The sequence below is a fragment of the Arachis stenosperma genome, chromosome 2 (genome assembly GCF_014773155.1).
Source record: "Arachis stenosperma cultivar V10309 chromosome 2, arast.V10309.gnm1.PFL2, whole genome shotgun sequence".
NCBI lineage: Eukaryota > Viridiplantae > Streptophyta > Magnoliopsida > Fabales > Fabaceae > Arachis > Arachis stenosperma.
The window spans coordinates 9,323,564-9,345,370 of NC_080378.1; the positions used below are offsets into that span (position 1 = coordinate 9,323,564).

General features: G+C 35.6%; 1 protein-coding gene across 2 annotated transcripts; it reads left to right on the forward strand.

Annotated features, from left to right (window-relative positions):
- Positions 1-2,516: 2,516 nt before the first annotated feature.
- On the forward strand, positions 2,517-20,556 carry LOC130961473 (uncharacterized). Of its 2 annotated transcripts, none has more exons than XM_057887397.1 (51): positions 2,517-2,800; positions 3,716-4,013; positions 4,203-4,431; positions 4,732-5,071; positions 5,186-5,299; positions 5,401-5,529; positions 5,608-5,799; positions 5,891-6,085; positions 6,341-6,478; positions 6,625-6,747; positions 6,836-7,089; positions 7,253-7,356; positions 8,397-8,491; positions 8,568-8,807; positions 9,014-9,205; positions 9,342-9,420; positions 9,544-9,611; positions 9,799-9,944; positions 10,614-10,722; positions 10,806-10,952; positions 11,040-11,087; positions 11,168-11,296; positions 11,386-11,625; positions 11,719-11,859; positions 11,959-12,044; positions 12,118-12,223; positions 12,544-12,639; positions 12,764-12,916; positions 13,795-13,977; positions 14,059-14,276; positions 14,368-14,500; positions 14,588-14,710; positions 14,891-14,935; positions 15,087-15,164; positions 15,354-15,470; positions 15,901-16,027; positions 16,110-16,210; positions 16,281-16,418; positions 16,514-16,597; positions 16,810-16,956; positions 17,049-17,180; positions 17,258-17,287; positions 17,371-17,517; positions 18,159-18,220; positions 18,560-18,713; positions 18,799-18,990; positions 19,071-19,175; positions 19,526-19,660; positions 19,745-19,981; positions 20,067-20,168; positions 20,259-20,556. In XM_057887397.1, exons 1-51 carry the CDS (start codon positions 2,660-2,662, stop codon positions 20,391-20,393), a joined length of 7,257 nt encoding a protein of 2,418 aa, XP_057743380.1. In that variant the 5' UTR covers positions 2,517-2,659; the 3' UTR covers positions 20,394-20,556. The 2 variants fall into 2 exon arrangements, with proteins under 2 accessions (XP_057743380.1, XP_057743381.1); XM_057887398.1 differs by having other exon boundaries at positions 9,017-9,205.
- Positions 20,557-21,807: the final 1,251 nt, after the last annotated feature.

Here is a 21,807-nt window from a genome sequence, read left to right on the forward strand (position 1 = left end):
ATAATCATGAGTTATATTGACTTTGTCTTCATTGCTACTATTATCTTTATTTATGCTCTTGTCTTGACTTGCCTTGACTTTCTCCTTTTTTAACTGCCAACAAAATTTCTTCACATGTTCTTTTTGACCAAAATGATGAGACTCAATATTTTTATACATTTTTCAAAATTTATTTTTACTATAATGTCTACTTTTAGGATCTCCTTTTATTTCTCTCCTAGACTAAAAAACTAGAACATATGAATATTTAGATGATGCATCTTGTGACTTTCTTTTCATCTCTTCATTCAAAACACTACTCTTGACAATATCCATAAGGGTTATATCAATAGGAGCAAAATTAGACAATAAAATTCTAAAAATCTTCTATAAATCTGGTAAAAAGTCAAGAAAGTAACAATCTTTGAACCTCTTAATCAAACTTGATACTTATAAAAGATAACTGATTCATGATTTCTTAAAAGTTATTCAAGTAATCTGTCATTGATATCTCATCTATATGTTTCAAGGCCAATAATTATTAATAAAAAATATTTTGTTATTTCCAGTTTTCGAGCATACAATTGTTCAAGTTTAATCCAAAGGATTCGAACATGTATCTCTCTAATAATATGGTTCAATACATTATCGTCAATTCACTGCCTAATATATCCACAAACTTGTTTATACAGCAAAATCTGCTTATTATCAGATTTATTATTATACTTCCCGACATCAAAAACTGGTTGATAAAAAGTATTGACATAAAACAAATCTTCCATTTTTGAGTTTCACAAATCATAATTAGAACCATTAGGAGTGATCATCCTACTAATATTAGTATTAGCTTCCATTGTTCACAGAATCACATGCTCAAAAAATTATCAACAAGCCTGATGCTAGGAAAGAGCCAGTAATAAAGACAACACAAATAACCAATATAATAACAATATAAAAGCACTCGTAACATAATATGATAACAATTATGAGCAAGTAAATATATAAAATAAAGCAACAACAAGAATACGTCGAGATTTTAACATAGAAACCCTCCTCAGTGTAAGAGGTAAAGTTCACAAGTCGTCCAAACCAATGAAATAGCTCCACTATAATCAAATATGAGATACAAGAGAGTTTCAAATAAAGTACAAATCATATATACAACCAGGCAAAACACCAAACCACCAAAACTTACAAATAAGTAACAAGAAGGTGAAAAATACCCAAAATTAGAGCTGTAGTGCGAAGCCAATTTCTCTTACAATAGACTTCTAATCAACATCTTCAACATTTAGAATGAATAACAAGAGGAGGTGAACTTGCAGTCTAAATTTTAGAGTTTAAATTAATCCAATGATGAATAAATAAGAAAATACTATTCAAAGATTGCTGCTCTGCATAAAACTAAAAATTCTGTTTGTTCTCTTCTCTCTCACACTATGGCTGCACTCTCTTTTTCAATGGTTTTAGAATTTTAATTAGGTTAGTAACAAAAAGTATAAAAAAATATTCTAAAAGAAATTGAGTTTAGACGTTACGTAAGAGAAAAACAAACTCAACATAATAGAATGAAAGAAGGAGTTTGACGAAATTAGAATTTTTAAAATCAGAGATAAAAAATTAGAAGTAAAAGAATGAAAAATGAAAGTAATTAAAGAAAAAAAGTAATCTGATTATTAATTTGGTCATCTAATTTTATTTCTAATCATTTTAAAAAGTTTTGATTCATTATTTATTTTCGAAATTTTATATAAGAACAAGAATCAGACTCTTTGTAGTATTTTATATGTATTTTTCTTTTGAGATAGCTTATTTTATTTTTTGTATGTTATTCTTCAATTTGATAGATTAAAGATTAATTTGTCATGAATCTAAACTTCATTTAAAAATTTATTATTGGTTTATACGTTATTTCATATACAGAAGAAACTTTAGTCATATTTTATTTTTCGTATGTTATTCTTCAATTTGATAAATTAAAAATTAATGTATCATGAATCTAAATTTCATTTAAAAATTTATGGACCAGTACATAACTTCATATTAAGAACAAAATTTAAATTCTTAATACTTGTTGAGAGTCACTCACTACCACTACCAGTAACCTAGCCACTCCTGCTAGGATTTGAACCTAGGATGGCTTAATTTGAGGCAAACACTTTTGTCACTACATCACATGCCTTAGCCACACAACTCACTTTGGTTTGAAATAGATCAGATTTAATTTTTTTTAAAAAAATGGGGTCAGATTTAATTTTTTTTTTTGGTCTTGGTCAGATTTAATTTAAGTAAAAAAAAAGTATACAACAGCTAACTGGTAATTTACCCATGTTTTTAGTTGCCAGACAAATGAAGTGATAGGATGATGAATATGGCCCAATAATAGAAAGTGGCCCAAGCCTCATAATCCAAAAAATTGAAAGAAGGGAGGAGATGAAGTAAGAAAAGGTGAGAGTGAGAGAGAAGCTCAATACAAAACGACATACATAATCACTAATCAGAGTCTCTATTCTCTTAGCAACACAGCACAGCACAGCACAGCACTTTTCGTTCCCAACTTCTCATAGCCAGAAGCAAAAAACCTGACCTCACCCCAAATCCCTTCTTCACTCTCTTTTCTCCTTCTCTTCTCTCTCTCCCTCACACATTGTTGTTGCCTTCTCTGTTCACTCTTTGATTGATGACCGCCGTCGAATCCCAACCCTCCCTCACCGCCATGGCCCCCACCATCCTCTCCTCCGCAGCTCCCAACCAGATTCGCTTCTTGCTCACCTCCTTGAACGAAGTCAACTTTGACTCCGTTCTCCATCAACTCTCTCAGGTACTCACTCTTCCATTCCCGATTCAATTTCCCGCTTTCATCTCTCTTCCTTTTCGTGTTCGCACTTTATTTCTAGGTTTTGCTTTGTTCGTAAACTTAAATTCGAATTTTGCTTACTTCCTTTTCTTGGGTCTCTCTCTCTCTAAAGTTTCATGTTTAAATCTCTAGCTATGCTTCAACTTTTTGTGTTCATGATGCGTTGTTGTTTGTGAAGTTTCTTGCTTTTTGATGTGGGGTTGCCAAACAATTATGATTTCGTTTATGGGACTGGGTTAAAATATTGGGTCTATTGCAACTAAATATGCTCTATAAAATTTGTGATGCTGGATCATTTTGGGTTTCTGTTGGTCTGTTTTCTGCATAAATCTTTTTGACATGTTTGCAACATTATAAATGATCACTGTGTTTTTCCTCCATTGCTCGCGTTATTAGCATGCCTAGCTGAAATGCTATTTAACATATGCTATCTTCCTGTGGCACGGATCAGTCATCTAGGGTCTCTTTCACTACTGCCTTTAGTTTTGGTGATTTGGAGAATGAAATGGTTGATTGATGAGCTTACCTGGTAGAAGAGATGATAGGTGTAGCCTTGAGTTAGGTTGCAATGATGAAGTTCCATTGTTTCATGTTCCTTCTGATAGTTGAAACTTGTAAATGTGACATATTTCATGTGTTCTAGTGTGCGCCCTCAATCTTATCTAAAGATGTTCTGCTATTATTCTCTTCACTTTCTTGTGAAAATATTAAGGGAAAACTATGACCTCGGCTGGCCTGAGTAGATTTGTTTCAGGATGTTATATTTTATACTACTTTACATTTTACAATTTACAATTTACATTCATATTTGAGTTTTATCTGCATTGTTTATCAGACATATTGATTTGATTTTTGACGCTCACTTTCTTGCACTCACAGTTTGCTGAGTTTGGAACCATTGGATGCATTTTGCTGCTTCAGACATGCTTTGATCACTTTAATTATGTCAGGAGAGATTTGAAAGATGTGAAGTATGAGCCAATTCTTGGGGCAGTCATAAAGCACCTCCTGGACAAACCAAACTTTAGCACGGTGTTTTCGGAGTCAATGAAGAATATAGACATCAACGAAAACTTTCTAGCAAATTTTTGTAATGGACTACAGTTGTCTTTACTGGAAAAAATTACCATCAGTCTTGCATTATCTGATTCTGAAAATCCTGAAACCAGGTTATCTGGTAAGTAGCATGTTATTTTCTAACTTCGGTTATTGCTTAATGGTTTCCTACATGTATTTCACTTTTCAAATACTGTTGTCTTTTCAAGATGTTAGATTCATGGCCATTTTCTTGTGAACAAAATTTGCCTTGTTTTTTTTATTATTATTATCCTCCTCCTCCTCATCATCATCATTGTCATCATTTTAGGCAAGAAATTTTGCATGGCTCAGATTGAGGAATTGCATGCCAATCCTGGTGCTTTGAGTTGCCATGAACAAATTCACAATATTATCATGTTCCTCAAGCAATCAGAGGGTCTCTCCAAGCATGTAGATTCCTTTATGCAGATATTAGCATTGGTGCAGTTCAAGGACACCCCACCTTTTGTTCTGAATCCGCTGCTACCCGATGAGATGCACGAGGCTGATTTTTTGAGGTGATCACCTCATTAATAATTCTTATGTTATAGATGATTCTAGTCTCTAGAAGACAATTCGGGTGTATAGTCATGTTAATTACAGTAGCTGTCTGTATTCTATTTAATATACTTTGACTACCTGCCAATCATTTTCATCACTTATCAATATCAATGATAAGGCTGGGTTCGAAACTATTTGGAATATTATTTTATGTTCTGCATTATTTATTTAAGCATTTGATTCTGATGTTGCCAACTTGCCATATCTGCTATTGTCTTATAAGTTGCTTGTCTACTGACATCCATTTTCTTCTGCAGGAATATGGAGTTGTTCCATGATTCTGTAGAAAATGATTTTGATGCTATTTTGGCAGACATACAGAAGGAAATGAACATGGGAGATATTGTGAAGGAACTAGGCTATGGGTGCACAGTTGACGTCTCTCAGTGCAAGGAGATCTTGTCACTTTTCTTACCTTTAACTGACAGTGCCCTCTCTAAATTACTTGGTGCTATTGCTCGTACCCATGCAGGGCTGGAGGACAACCAGTGTACATTCTTAACTTTTGGTGCAGCCCTTGGATACAATAACTTGTCTGAGTTGCCACTGCCGAACTCTTGGAACATTGATGTGTTGATAGATACAATCAAGCAGCTTGTGAGTTCTCGTCAATTCACTTAAAAGTTCCATGATTTTCTGAATTTTTAATTCTGTTCTTCAAATTTGAATACACGATTACAGTCCTTACCTTCTCTCTGGTTTCTGATACAGGCACCTCAAACCAACTGGGTACGGGTTATTGAAAATCTTGATCATGAAGGATTTTTCCTTCCTAGTGAAGAAGCATTCTGTTTTCTGATGTCTGTGTATAGACATGCCTGTAAGGTATGGCATCAGAACTACACAGACTTCCCCCTGGTGTTTAATTGATTAACATGCAAATCTTCAGCTCAAAATTCTGACATTTTTGAAATTGAACCTAGCAGGAGCCGTTTCCTCTCCATGCCATCTGTGGATCTGTGTGGAAGAATACTGAGGGTCAGCTATCTTTCCTAAAATATGCTGCATCAGCACCACCGGAAGTGTTTACCTTCGCGCACTCTACAAGGCTGCTGGTCTGATTGCTCTGCCTACACGATTACTGTTTCTTGTTCACATCATCTCCATTTTTGAAATGTGAAATCATGTTGCAGGCATATAATGATGCGATTAATGGCCTCAAGCTTCAAAATGGACATGCTAATCATGCATGGCTGTGTCTTGACCTTCTGGATGTTCTCTGCCAGCTAGCTGAGAAGGGTCATGCCAGTTATGTTCGGTTGATACTTGATTATCCCCTGAAACACTGTCCTGAAGTCTTGCTTCTAGGGATGGCACACATTAATGTACAATTTTCCTGAATTCATAGTCATTTCTGCTGTTTATCCTTTTATTCTGTACCTCTTATTATGAAGTTTGCATATGTTGCTCTTGCAGACTGCTTACAACCTCTTCCAACATGAAGTATCTCTAGTTGTTTTCCCCATGATACTAAAGAGTGCTGGAGGTAGTGGAATGATTCAACATCTATGGCATGCTAATCCTAATCTGGTCTTACGAGGGGTTATTGATTCCCAAAACAATGACCTGGACAGTGTTACAAGAATTGTTGACATCTGCCAGGAGCTAAAGGTATTTCTCATGTGAAACGTGGGTTTTTTGGATTGCTATTCAGTCTTAACAAGATTGCTTTCATTTATGATGGATTTTCTTGTTTTTGTATAAAAAATTGTTTATAATAACCAATCCTTGCTTTTGTTGAGCATCTCTTAATTATATTTGCAGTTTGGCTTCAAACCACTAACCTTTGAAAAGCAAGCTGGAGCTTTTGTTGTTATTTGCCATTCTTAACAGTAGATTATAGTTTTATCTGTTTATTATATACAGATTCTATCATCGGTACTGGAAGTCATTCCCTCCTATTATAGTATAAGATTAGCAGCTGTTGCTTCAAGAAAAGAATTCCTTGACCTTGAGAAGTGGCTGAGTAACAACTTATCTATGTACAAGGATGTCTTCTTTGAGGTAATTTTCCTTCCCTCATTCGTTGTCTTTAATAACTAGTACAGTAAAATGTATGCATTCATTTGGTCTTGTTCTTTTTAATTTGAACTCCTGCTGAATTTATTCTAACAGAAAGGAAAGTAGTTAACACTTATCTTATTTCACAGGAGTGCCTCAAATTCGTAAAAGATATCCATTTTGGTAGATCACAGAGCTTATCTGGTAAATCTTTTCATCAGTCTGGTGCTGTTCTGAATCTTTATGCTGAGACTACTCCTACCTTCTTGAAGGTTCTGTACTTCAATCATTTGGTTTCTCTGCTTGTCCCTTCCTTTACCTGCTTTTATGGGATTTGTGTCTAATGATGTTTAATTACAGGTTCTGAAATCTCATACCGACTTTGTTAACTCTAGTCAACTTTCTGAGGAGCTGGAGAGGTTGCAGGTATCTATGATAGATTCAAACCCAAGACTGCAAAATGGTGCGCCTGCAGATTCATCTACCTCTGATGGATATTCGGATGACATTGAACATGAAGCAAACTCGTACTTCCATCAGATGTTTTCTGATCTGTTAACCATCAATGCAATGGTGCAAATGCTTGCCCGGTTCAAGGAATCTTCTGTGAAGAGGTGACATTTTTTAAAGTTTTTATATGCTTGTTATGAATCATGTATGAAGAATGAACAAATGACTATCCATTCTCTTAAATGCTGTTTATTACCCATTCATGCAAATATTATCTGGTCTATGATTAGCTTCTAATGTGCTGGCAATATTGATGTTAATTATCAGGGAGAAATCAATTTTTGATTGCATGATTGGAAACTTGTTTGAGGAGTATAAATTTTTTCCGAAATATCCTGAAAGGCAACTCAAAATTGCTGCAGTTCTCTTTGGTAAGTTTTTCTTTTAGCATTACGGATGTTGAATGTAACTCATTTCTATTGGCTAGTGCCAAAATGATTGTTACTATCTTGATGTGTTGTGTTCTGCTAGGAAACTTAAGACCTGGGTTAGTAAATTGCATTGCTTGGTAAATTATATGTCTTTTGATCAACTATGAAATAGTATTTGTTTTTTAAATATTTAATTGGATTTGTCACATATGTCTTGAGCACTTGAGCTTGAAAGCCTTGAACAATAATTAAATGAATTTGAGCTCCAGCCAAGGTTATTTATTTATTTACTTTTTAAACTTGCTTTCAAGCCTATTTGGATATTTCCCCATAATTCTAGCTAATCTAAGCTTCTCGATTTTGAGGTAGGGAAATGTTTAACTTGTCACCTTTTTTTTACCATTATTATTTTTTTTTTCAAAATAAAATAACGAAGAAATAAATTATGCTTTTATATTTATTCTGATACTTGTGATGAGAAATAGTATAATTCAATGAATTGTGCCAACTAGAGCTTGATAACAGATTTGGAATTGACCTAAGTGGGTCTTTTGCCAAGCTAAGAGGCTCACCTGTGTAATATAATTTGATTGCAGCAGCCATTTACACCACCATTTAGTTGTTTTTTGTTTTCTTCTGTTTTTTGTTTTGTTTTGTTTTGTTTTTGTTTTTTTTTTTAAAAAAATAGATACTATGCAACAATTTCATTCTGTGACTTAGGTTTGTCTAAAATTTATTAGTGGCAATGCCTGGCTTATACTTCCTCTAAGAATTTGTATTTCTATCTTGTTGGGCTATAATGTTTTGTTGTCTGTAGTACTTGACTCTACTCAGTTGTAAAATCTATTGCTATGTTAGAAATCTAAATGTGAAAAACAATTAAGAGGTTTTTTTTTCACCATATTGGTGTACATTGCTAAACTAGGTGTTTTGAGTATTTGATTGCTTCAGGTTTCACTTTGCTCAGTTGTTGAAATACATGTTATTTTTTGATTTTCTAGTTCTGTATTTATGTTACATTGTTTCTTAATACATGCCAGGTTCCATCATAAAGCATCATCTTGTGACTCATCTGTCTCTGGGGATTGCTCTTCGATATGTTCTTGATTCGTTACGCAAGCCTGCAGATTCAAAGGTTTGTGGTGTTTACTAGTGGATTTGCTCAAGTCTACGTATGATGTTTTATTTGATATTCCATCCATATATTGCAGATGTTTACGTTTGGAAGTCTGGCTTTGGAGCAGTTTGTGGACCGCCTTATTGAGTGGCCTCAGTATTGCAATCACATTCTGCAAATTTCCCATTTGCGCAGCACACATTCAGAAATTGTCACTTTCATTGAACAGGCTCTTGCCAGGATTTCTGCTGGTCATGCAGATGTGGACGGGGTGAACCATGCTTCACTTATTAGTAACCATAATTCTGCACAAACTATGTTAGGGCATGTGGAGGTAAAAGTAATCTAATTTCTTCCTTCTATGTTAGGGTATTGGACAATGAAGCTAAAATGGATTTGCATGCAAAGTTATGAGCACTGATGTCTTATTTCTGTGAATGTGTTTGTTTTCTTATTATACTTCCCTGTTGGTAGATTGACCTTTTTCTTTATTTTCTCACTATCATACTGAGGTGACGTGTCTTTCTTGTGTCCTTGCAGCAGCTCAATGGCTCTGGTGTCATCCAGCCTGGGCAGCAACATATATCACTGCAGCTTCAACAGAGGCGTGATATTCCCTTGGATGATCGTCACAAAGCCTCTGTTGGTTCATCCACTGATGTAAAACCGATCTTATCATCTGTAGGGCAATCTTCAGCAGTTACTCCTGCTGATACTTCTAGTAGTAATAAGGTACTATACTTGTCTCTTGTTTCAGAATTCCGGGCATGATGTGAATGTTACTGTTATGTATATGTGTGTGGTTGTTTGTTTTTCTTGGTATTTTTTCTTTGTTGTTACTGCTAGTTTATTTTGTATCTCACTGCAGCTACATAGCACTGGCAGCGCATCGTCGATGTTATCTTCTCCTGGTTTTGTTCGTCCTTCGCGAGGAGCTACTTCAACCAGTATATTTCTGTCCCTTCACTCCCTTGTGAATGATTCTGGTTGATTGGCAATAGATATTGTGCATCTTTCTTCTTTCATTTTCTGAAGATTCACTTTGCTTCTTGGAACTGTCCATTATGTAGGGTTTGGATCAGCCTTGAACATTGAAACTTTGGTTGCAGCTGCTGAGAAAAGAGAAACTCCCATCGAGGTGATCTAGCCATTTACAAGTTGATCACGTTGGTTGCTTTCATGAGATGTGGTCTTATGTGTTCAGCTGTTTAGATTCCTAGTCATTTTACTTATGTTCTACTCATATCCCATTCTAATGTATATAAATGTTAATTTTGTCTTTGTTTGGTTCAATGTAATCCTCTTTTTCTTAATGCATTTAACAGGCTCCAGGGTCAGAGGTTCAGGACAAGATATCATTTATAATTAATAATATATCTACTGCAAATATCGAAGCTAAAGCAAAAGAATTCACTGAAATCTTGAAAGAGCAGTACTATCCATGGTTTGCACAGTATATGGTTATGAAAAGGTTAGTATACTTCATAAAGCATATGATGGGATGCCTAAAAGAGTTGTATCTATTCTGATCAATGTGTATGGATATATTCCACAGAAATGAGTGTAATTGTTATTTTCAATATGATTAATTGCATTGCTGGAGTTTGAGTGGACAGTTGGGCACTGCGGTAATAAAATTGAAATATGGGTTTAAATGTATTTTAGAAGGTCAAAATTTGTTTTAGGTCAATTTTGAGTTCTCATTTTACCGGAGAGCTATCCAGAGTGCCACTAGGGAATAAAATTACCTTTGATATGTAACCGTGCAATATAAAATATTTTATTAATAATGTTGATTTCTTAGATATTTTGAGTCTACTCAATTTGAACCGAATTAAACTGAACTAATAGTGCACAATTGATCTGCCAATCCTGGAAACCACGAGTCTGAATTAAGATGAGTCCACTTCAAGATTTCCTTTTTCATCACTCTCCGGTTCTTAAGTTTTATGTAAGAACTGTAGGATAAATGATTTCATTCAGAGATGAATTTTCTAGTGGTGTTTTGGTAAAAATCTTCTTATTGTTCTTGTATGTGGCTACATGCCTAACAGTATGGATACAGTAGTCCTCTTGTATTTGTACTTTTGTTCACTTGATCTTATGCCAAACTATCAATTGATACTTTGAATACTGACAGAGCGAGCATTGAGCCAAATTTCCATGACTTGTACCTGAAATTCCTAGATAAAGTCAATTCAAAGGCTTTGAACAAAGAGATTGTGCAGGCAACCTATGAAAATTGCAAGGTTTGTGAATTGTCGTTCCCTGATTGTTTGAAGTGAATATATGTTGAAATTTGAATTAACATCCCGTGTTTGTGTACTCTCAGGTTCTTTTAGGATCTGAGCTCATAAAGTCTAGTTCAGAAGAACGCTCTTTGCTTAAAAATCTGGGAAGCTGGCTTGGAAAGTTAACAATTGGGCGGAATCAGGTTTTGAGGGCTCGTGAAATAGACCCGAAATCTTTGATTATAGAGGTAATTATCATTTTGTGTATACTCCAAGGGCTGATGGTGTTTCAGCTGCTTGTTTGCTGATTTGGTTATCAATATGTTGCGATGTAGGCATATGAGAAGGGGCTGATGATAGCTGTTATCCCATTTACTTCAAAGGTATAGTTTATGATTGTAATAAACTGTTGCGATGGTTTTCTTCCATCTTGTGCTATATCATGATTCAGTAAATGCTGTAGGTCCTTGAACCATGCCAAAGCAGTCTTGCATATCAACCCCCTAATCCTTGGACGATGGGCATTCTGGGATTGCTTGCTGAGATTTATTCAATGCCAAACTTGAAAATGAACCTCAAATTTGACATAGAGGTCATAGTTATTTTATTTCCTTTTCTGGATATTATGGTCATAGTTGCCGCTCTCTTGTACCGATTTATTCATATCCTTGTGCTATACAGGTGTTGTTCAAAAATCTTAGTGTGGATATGAAGGATGTTACGCCAACTTCTCTCCTGAAGGATCGGAAAAGAGAAATTGAAGGGAATCCTGATTTCTCCAATAAAGATGTTGGGGCGTCTCAAGCACAAATGATGTCTGATATAAAATCTAGCCTTATACAGCCAGTAAATCAAGTGGAGTTACCACTTGAAGTTACCAATCCATCTAATACTGGGGCACATCCTCATTTACTCTCTCAGGTTTGTTTTTACATGCTTTTGGGGTTGAATACCTATTTCTTTCCCCCCTCCCAATCTATAAATTGTTTCCCTGAGTGTCTGTTAATGAATTAGTACGCTAGTCCACTTCATATTTCCACTGGAGCCTTGATGGAGGATGAAAAGGTAACACCTCTAGGCTTGTCTGATCAACTTCCATCTGCTCAAGGACTATTACAAGCAACTCCTACGCCTGTACCTTTTTCCCTTAGCCAGGTGTGGAATGTAAAAGTTTTCTGTTATTTCTTCGATTTTTTTTTTCGGCTTAAGGGATGCTGATTTCAACCAAGTTTATTAACTGTCTTTTGCTTATAGCTCCCATCACAGATACCTAATATTGCAACTCATCTTATTATCAATCAGAAGCTTAGTGGTTTTGGGTTGCAAATGCATTTTCAGAGGTATGTCGCTCTCAATAATTTCCATTGCTTGTTTGAATTTGTATGGCATACTAAGTTTGTTCTGTTATAACAGGGCTGTACCTATTGCAATGGAGAGAGCTATCAAAGAGATAGTATCTAGTATTGTGCAGCGTAGTGTTTCCATAGCTACACAAACAACAAAGGAGCTTGTTTTAAAGGTTGATATTATAACTTTCCCAGATTTTATTCTTACCTGAGGATTCCTAATTTGCTCATTGTCAGCGAATGTTCATATATTTTATAACGTTCATAATTTCTTTTCTAAAATTTTGTTACTATCTATTTAGTGGGAGAAGTGGTGATTGTTGTGAAATTTGATAGCTAAAAGTCATGAAGTAGTATTGTCATCCTTGTTCCTTACAATCATGTATATTGAAACTGATGTGAAGCTCTTGGTATAACAAAACTGAAAGTATGAGACAGGAAAAGCAGTTGCTCAGTTTGTCTTTCTTTATTTGTGTATTTGTTTATTTTGCAGGATTATGCCATGGAATCAGACGAGACACGCATAGTAAATGCTGCACACCTGATGGTTGCCAGTCTGGCTGGGAGCTTAGCTCATGTTACATGCAAAGTATAGCTCTGAAATCCAACATTCAGTTTTATGCTGTTTGATTGTAGAACATCTAAGCAATGTATTATTATTTAGTATATGTTTCTGTTTAGTCTGCAGTTTGTCTTATTTCTCTCTCTTCTAGGAACCTTTAAGGGCATCAATATCAAGTCAACTAAGAATTTCACTTCAGAATTTAAATATTGCAAATGAAATTTTGGAGCAAGCTGTGCAACTTGTCACCAATGATAATCTTGATCTTGGTTGTGCAGTCATTGAGCAGGCTGCTACCGATAAGGTTAGATCTACTGAAAGTTTGTGATAGTTGTCTTGTGGTTATGGTTAGTGTGGCAATGCTGTGGTCTGGAGAAGGTTATTATTTGTCTTGCTTATTCGTAGCTCTAACACTTTATTTAGAGGCATTTACATGTTAAGGACTTAAGGTTGATGTGGTTTTAACACATACTAATGGACTAATGATATGCATGAACAAATTTTATCACTAATGTGTCAAGCTTTTTGTTCTGTAGTAGAGACTATTTGGACTGCCTTACCTTATTCTTTTCTATATGTACTTATATAATTAGTTTTAGAAATCTACTAGCCAGGGTGAAACAAAAAGTTTTGCTTAATGCCAATAAGATTTCTTGTTTGAATGTGTAAAGAATTGTGTTAGTGACTTGGGTATCATGTGATGCCCAAAGCAACATGGAGTAGTATGGGATGCTCAACGTTGTATTTACCTTGATAGCTAGCTTTTAAGGTGTGGTTCCCTACTTTCTTTGGATATGTAACATTTTTCAAACTAAAATAATCATAAGGGTGATAAACTGTGAAGAATAAGAGATTTGCAGTTCTTATGAACTGTGTAGATAATGTTTCTCCCATTGTATTCCATCTGCTTTGGGTACTATCTGGGGTTTTCTTTTCTATAATGCTGATAATATTTGTTAAGTATTTGCAACTTCTAATTTGTAGATTTTTTCCAGTGTATGTTTATAGATTTGATTAAAACGTTTGATGTTAGTAATAGGCATTACTAGCAGCAACCACCAAGATTGGACTCATGTTCCTTTTTGAAATTTCATTGAATCTCAGAGATAATAGTACAGGAATTTTTTCTTCAGAAGTATCATCTGTTTAACTCAACATTTATATCTGTTTACTCTTTTGTAGGCAATAACCACCATTGATACAGAAATTAATCAACAACTTTCTATGAGAAGGAAGCATCGAGAAGGTATGAGTTCCACATTTTTTGATACAAACTTGTACACACAAAGTTCTATGGGTGTTGTGCCAGAGCCTCTTCGACCCAAGCCTGGTCAGTTGTCCCTCTCGCAGCAGCGCGTCTATGAGGTATTTAAATGGTTCTTTTCATTGTTACTTCTAATTATTTTGGAAACACTGCATGGTAAAATTGCTGCTTATGTATGTTAGGACTTCGTTCGGCTTCCCTGGCAAAATCAGTCAAGTCAGAGCTCACATTCTATGTCATCTGGTCTTTCGGTTCAATCTGGAAATGCTGGTCTCGCTGGCACTAATGGTTCTGTATCAGGACAAATTAACCCTGGTTACTCTGTAAGCTCCAGCTATGAAGGAGGGGTGTCACGACCAGTAGAAGATATGTCGGAATCTAATTTGGCTCAACACTTCAGGTACTGCTCTTTTATTCACTATTTTATCGTTTTATTTCTGTGACATTCTGTTATTCTTTATTGTATTCACTGTCTGCATTTAACGCCTCAGTGCTTCCTCAATTCACATTAGAGCTGCTGACAGTGTTTCCCAGCACAGTTTGGAGAAAGAATCAGTTGCCTCATTTCCTTCAACTGCTTCCACACCTGAGTTGCACACTGTTGATACTTCTGATGCTATGAAAGTGAGAATTATTCACAAGCATTATAACTTCATATGCTTCATATGTGTCGCAATGATGTCTAACTGTGCGTCTGTACTATTTTGCAAGGAATCTGGAGCTTCACAGCCACTAGTTTCATCAAGTGCCGTAGAGCGCCTTGGAAGTAGTTTCTTGGAGCCCACTATTTCTACAAGGGAAGCCTTGGATAAATACCAAATGGTTGCACAAAAGGTAGTTCTCAACCTTTCTGGTTTCTTGATATTTTCTCTGTATATCCTATTACTGGTCAAATTATATTCAAAACAGGATCCTTCATAGCATGAATCGTTGATTTAGTTCATTTGTTTCGAGTATTATCAATCCGTTTGTTTAGGACACTTATTTGAGTCTTCATTTTGTTGATTTTTTTAGTTGGAGGCTTTGGTTAATAATGATGCCAAGGAAGCAGAAATACAGGTATGTCATGGTTCAGTTTAGGTTCTTTTCTATAGTATACAGCTCTTCTGTTATCCAAATTAGTATATTTATCTTTACTGCTGTTCTCATTTTCATACTTTGATAATTTCTTTCTCCTCATCTAAATATCTGTTTTGGGTATTGTGATTAGGGGGTCATATCCGAGGTTCCTGAGATCATACTCAGATGTGTTAGTCGAGATGAGGCAGCTTTAGCTGTAGCGCAGAAGGTACACTTTCTTCTGCAGGAAATTTAATGATCACTGAATTTTTGTCGTAACTTGGTTACTTTAGTAGATCCTTTTCTTGTTGCTTCTGGGTTTTTTTTTGCCCTGTACCTTGTACTCAGGTTCAGTTAGGACGCAGGTTGGTTTACTAGGTATCTTGTAAAAATTCACAGTCATTACTTTTGTAACTAGGTATTCAAGGGCCTTTATGACAATGTATCCAACAACACTCATGTTGGTGCTCATCTTGCAATCCTGACTGCCATTCGTGATGTTTGCAAGCTTGCCGTTAAGGAGCTTACCAGCTGGGTATGTTTTTCACTTACTTGAATGAAGTTATGTCATTATTACAATTTTTTTTGGCATTAGTTCCTTTTTTCCTTATGTAATTTACTCTATCTACCTATAGCATTGCTGAATGTTGCATATTCTGATGTTGAATTCCCTTTATTATTATTATTAATGATTTGTGTGTCTTCCATCTACTAAGATAATTCTGATGATGTTAGAGTTTTTCCAAGTGCAAAAACCACTAATGTTATGTACCTGTTTGAGACACTGATATGTTATTTTGTAATGTAAATTATCAATAAAATTGATCAAAGAGCTTGCCATTAGCCAAATTTACATCTAAAATAGATGTGGTTAACTACTAACTAATCCTCCATGAGTGACATTTAAATACAAGTTATGTTGGTGTTCTGTTTATAACTAGTGTGTTCTTGAATACTTGTTACAGGTAATTTACTCAGAAGAAGAAAGGAAATTCAACAAAGATATTACTGTAGGCCTGATCCGCAGTGAACTGCTAAATCTTACCGAGTACAATGTTCATATGGCAAAGCTCATTGATGGGGGAAGAAACAGTATGTCAAAAGAATGTACCTTCTAATCGTTTTCCCTTTTTATATTGTTATACTCATGCAACTCCACTGGATTAATGTGCAGAGGCTGCTACGGAGTTTTCTATTTCTCTTCTTCAAATGCTGGTTGTTGAGGAATCGAAAGTTATTTCAGAACTTCACAATCTTGTTGATGCTTTGGCAAAGGTTTGTATCTGTCCACGAGTGTCTTCATTTTTTACTCTGCCCCGTCTTTACCAAATATCTTTTATTTCAGCTTGCTTCAAAGCCTGGATCCCCTGAATCGTTGCAACAGCTGATTGAGATGATCAAGAACCCTTCTGTTAATCCTGCTGGTCTATCTGTTAGTGTTCCTGCAAAGGAGGATAAGGCAAGACAATCAAGGGACAATAAGGTCATACATAGGATACTAGGTTCAGCTGTTATTGTTGTTTTACACTCAGTTTTTGTTCTGCTCCAACTCTGACTGAATCTATTTGTTAAAAACAGGGTCCTGGGATGCTGGCACCAAACCGGGAAGAAGTAAACATTGTAGAGTCTGTTGAACCAGATCCTGCTGGATTCCGTGAGCAGGTATCTTTACTGAGAGATTGCTAGATAAATTCATACTTTGTTTTGTGGCTATTTGCATACATTGTCAGATACTGACTGTAATTCTGTATTTATTGCCTATGGTATATTTTAATTATGTCTAGAGTGTTTCAACTTCTCGTTAAGTGGGAATTGGGAATACAATACATTATTGGAAACTTCCAATTATTACTTATTATCCACATTTGTTGTAGGTTTCCATGTTGTTTACAGAATGGTATCGGATATGTGAACTCCCTCCTCCGAATGATACAGCTTCTACTCACTTCATCTTACAATTACATCAAAATGGTCTCCTTAAGGGGGATGATGTAACAGATCGCTTCTTCCGGCTATTGATGGTAGTGTATCTTCTCTAAGATACAGGTCACACTTTCCTATTAATGGCCAGGGTTATCAATAAAACTTTTCTTTCCTCCCTTTTTTCCTCCAGGAACTAGTTGTTACACATTGCTTAAACAGTGAGGTGATTAATTCTGGGGCATTGCAATCTTCTCAACAGCTGCCAGCAATGTCATTTATTGCAATTGATATTTATGCCAAGCTTGTCTTCTCAATATTGAAGGTCCACTGTGCCATTTTATTTTCTTTTGGTTCGGGTATTTCTTTAGCTTTTCTCTAATTTGTTATTTGTTTGAACAGGGATCAAACAAGTCCTTTCTTCTTTCTAAGGTCTGTAGGCAAACTTCATTTCTCTCCTCTGTTGGCTTTATGAATTCTGTAATGATATTCTAATATGTGTTACTCTCTGACAGATTCTTGCAGTGACTATTCGGTTGATTCTAAAAGATGCAGAAGAGAAGAAGGCCTCTTTTAATCCAAGACCGTATTTCAGATTGTTCATTAATTTGCTTCTAGATCTTGGTTCACTTGAACCTGTTACTGATGGTGCAAATCTCCAGGTATTTGTCACTTTAAACGTTTCCTATTAGTTTCTATGTTGAAGTTGTTTTTATTTGTGTTTGGTCTTCTGCATTTGCCATAACCTGTTACTGAAGTTATTGAGAAAGCTATGGGTAGGCAACCAGCTCTCATCAAATGATTTGTTACATTGAGTTGATTCATTACACATTTCATTTAGATGATTTATCAAATAATAGTGGTTTGGATGGATTTGTGCATTCAAATCACAATACTACTATTTAAAACTGTTTTATGGGAGAGATTCAAATGAAATGATATCTAGATTGGTAAACTGAATAAAATTAAGCTCATTAATTTGTTTATTAGATAAAGGGACAATAAGTAAACATTTTGCTCGAACATAACGAACAAAAACGTCTTTTGTTAATATAAAAAATTATTAACAGTAAAAGGAGTTATGTATGGGTGGTAGGTTTGTATATATTAAACTGTTTATGATGGTTGATATTCACGTAGTTAAAAATCTTCAGCAAAGGTTTGTATATATTAAACTGTTTATGAAGGTTATTTGTTTAGAAATTGTGGGTTTTTTAACTCTTTTATATTCTTCATTCCCAATGATACTGTCCAAGAAATGAAGACACTTGTGTGCTTGACTAATATTTTTCATATTTTGCAGATTTTGATTGCTTTTGCCAATACTTTTCATGCTTTGCAGCCCCTCAAGGTTCCTGCTTTCAGGTGAGCCTAAGAATGCTGTTTTCCTGACTTGTTTGACGATATAATTGTAGTAATGGAATAGTATCTATTCATATGCTTGTAACTCCACATGATCTGTTGTGGTGGAATGGCTATTTTTCTGGGTTGAGACTTCCTGTTTGTAGAAAACCGATGATATTTATTTGTGTTAATTTTTTCTTCTGGTTCATTTTATTGAATCTTCCACCAATAGAAGACACACCAGTATCTCTTAAAGGTTGTGTACACCAAAAATGAATTTATTTTCCTGATAACATCTTTCCCACCTGTTGTTAAATTGCTTTACAATTATTTACTGGGTTTGTGGAAATGTTTTTTCAGTTTTGCTTGGCTTGAGTTGATAAGTCACAGGAGCTTTATGCCAAAAATGCTGACTGGTAATGGTCAAAAAGGTTGGCCTTATATCCAAAGGTTGCTTGTTGATCTCTTCCAATTTATGGAGCCTTTTCTGAGACATGCTGAACTCGGAGATCCGGTTTGTTTTCATATTCATCACTATTTTTTACCTTATATAGACGGAGACTAGCAATGTTTCTGACATGCTGACTGGTTCTGGTCAGGTCCGTTTTCTCTATAAAGGCACTCTTAGGGTGCTATTGGTGCTACTTCATGACTTCCCTGAGTTCCTATGTGACTTTCACTTTACCTTCTGTGATGTTATTCCGCCAAGTTGCATACAGATGCGGAATATTGTTCTGAGTGCTTTTCCGCGGAGTATGAGGTTGCCAGATCCATCCACCCCCAATTTGAAGGTCTTATAATCTCAGATATATATATATGTTATTATTATTATTTTTTCCCTGGAACGTTTTGGTGACCTGCTTCTTTGCAGATTGATTTGCTTCAAGAAATTACTCAATCCCCAAGGATTCTTTCGGAGGTTGATGCTGCTATTAAAGCAAAGCAGATTAAGGCTGATGTGGATGAATACCTTAAGGTTTGTTACCATATAATTTGGAAATGATCATGAAAATTAATTATTTTATACACATTAAATTTTTCCAAATTTTAGATAATGAATGTTAAAATTAATTATTTATTAGTTCTATGGAGACCCGGGTCTTCTACGGAAACTTTTATCCCTATGATCTTTTTATAAAAGTAGTTTGATTCTATAAATCTTTTGTGCCATAATTTATAATATTAGGACAAATCGACACAAAAAGATTTATATTCCCGTAATGTTATTACGGTAAAAAACATTAGTTTGTGAATTGTTTTTTTTTTTTTTTGGAGGGCTTTACTTGCATTTATTTATTTTATAACTCTTCAATCTTTTTTCTGCAGACAAGACAGCAAAATTCTCCATTTTTGTCTGAGCTGAAGGACAAGATGCTCCTTTCACCTAATGAAGCTGCTTCTGCCGGGACACGTTACAATGTGCCATTGATCAACTCACTTGTGTTGCATGTTGGAATGCAGGTATTGTAAATTTGAAACTTGCACATTTATATATACCTCTGCATTTGAGTCGATAATCACGAAATAGTTATTATGGTCTTCCAGGCAATCCAACAACTCCAGGGACGATCTCCCCATGCTCAATCTGCGTCACCTGGTTTCCCCTTGGCTGTATTTTCTGTTGGTGCTGCATTGGATATTTTTCAGACACTAATTGTGGAATTGGACACTGAAGGGCGCTATCTTTTCTTAAATGCCGTTGCCAACCAACTACGCTACCCTAACACACACACCCACTACTTCTCCTTCATCCTTCTGTACTTGTTTGCGGAATCAAACCAGGTTCGTGTTTCTCACCGCAATGCTGTTTTTTTTTTCTAGATATAACATGAGTTTTATTAACTTGGACCTTTATATTCCGCCGCAGGAAATCATCCAAGAACAAATTACTAGAGTATTGTTAGAACGGCTGATCGTTAATCGTCCTCATCCTTGGGGACTGCTCATTACTTTCATTGAGCTGATCAAGGTATTATGTTCGATTTTGTGGTTGTTTTTTATTCAAGCATGTCATTAGTAGCTTGCAACCAACGCTAAACTGTTTTCGTATTTTTACCAGAACCCGAGGTATAACTTCTGGAACCGGTCCTTCATAAGATGCGCACCAGAGATTGAGAAACTTTTTGAGTCTGTCTCTAGGTCTTGCGGCGGTCCAAAACCAGTGGATGAGAGTATGGTCTCCGGTTGGGTTTAACTCCATAAATTGGAGTAGATTAGATTAGATGGCTTTGCTGCTGCTTAGTTGTGTGTAGGCTAATCATTTTTTGCAATTAAGTACATGTTGATATTGGTGTCGATCAAAATATACAAATTGTACTCTGTAGATTCCTGGTATTTTAAATGATCATGTTGAAAAATTTTCAGCTTTCTGACAGGAGTTTTACATGTTACAAACTTATATATGCTTGCATCATCTTATATATGCTTGCATCATCTTAAATTAGACTGTAATTACATCAAAACATTCCGCAATTGAGCACATTTTATGTGACAAAAAATCGTAAAACCAATTTATTACAGACAAGGCTCACATAACTGCACTGAATTGTGTTTTAAGATCATATGATAGAAAATGGAGACTGCACTGAATTGTGTTTAAGATCATATAATGAACTAAGTTGAACGATTTACAGTGAACTGAGCAACAGAGTTGCATTTATAAAGGTAGGAAGATGCAATATTCTGAATCTAACAAAGCCCCCATGACCTCTCTGTTTGGGTTCTTTTCTGATTCTCTGATAATTGAAGCTGTTGAAACTTCTTCATTGTCGACCGTCTCAGATTCAACTTCTGCTTCTCTGCCTTTTCCCTCACCGAGCATATTTTCTTTTGTGTTTTTGCGGAAGCCACCAATTGTTTTTTCTCCAGCTTGTTCTGCAATTACAATATATGATTAATCAAAATAAGACTCCAGAAGAAATCATTATAAACAAAGGCTTTTGCTTATTTGCTATGTTCCTTTAACCTCACTAACCCTAAACATATGACATGGGTAAAGGTACCTGAATCTTATCCATGTGGTCCATGGCCTTCCTAGTTTGCTGTAATTCCCAGTTGTTGATTGCCTCTTCCTTGCGCCTCAAGGTTTGCATAATCTGAGCATGCTTGGCCTTGTTGCGCGCACGTCTTTCGAGCTGATGTTTGTTGGCGAGGCCATATTCACGGCGAGTCAAGAGCCTTGCGCGCTCGTTGTCAGATTTAAAGGGTGGTGGGTGGTATATGCAAGATGAGAGGTGGGTCTGGTTGACGGGACTCTCTTCTCTGATGGATGGCAATGCTATGTTGTGAAGTTCATTCTCGGGAGCAGACAGAAAGTCCTTGCATATTACTGAGATTCTCATCATATCATCATCTTCTTCTTCTTCATCTTCTTTTGTTCGATCTCCTACTGTGTACAACTCACTATTGGCCTTGCAGAACTTATTGGCGTGTTCTAACCATTCGTCAATGTCAGAGAAGTAATTATTCATATTGGAGCATTCATTATTGTAGCAGCTCCTCTCACTCTCATCACATTCCGAAGCCAACTACATAAACTCATTGGATTCAATTCGTGTTAATAATTCAGTTAATTATATTCTTGCGATCTTTCATCTTTGAATTCAAGA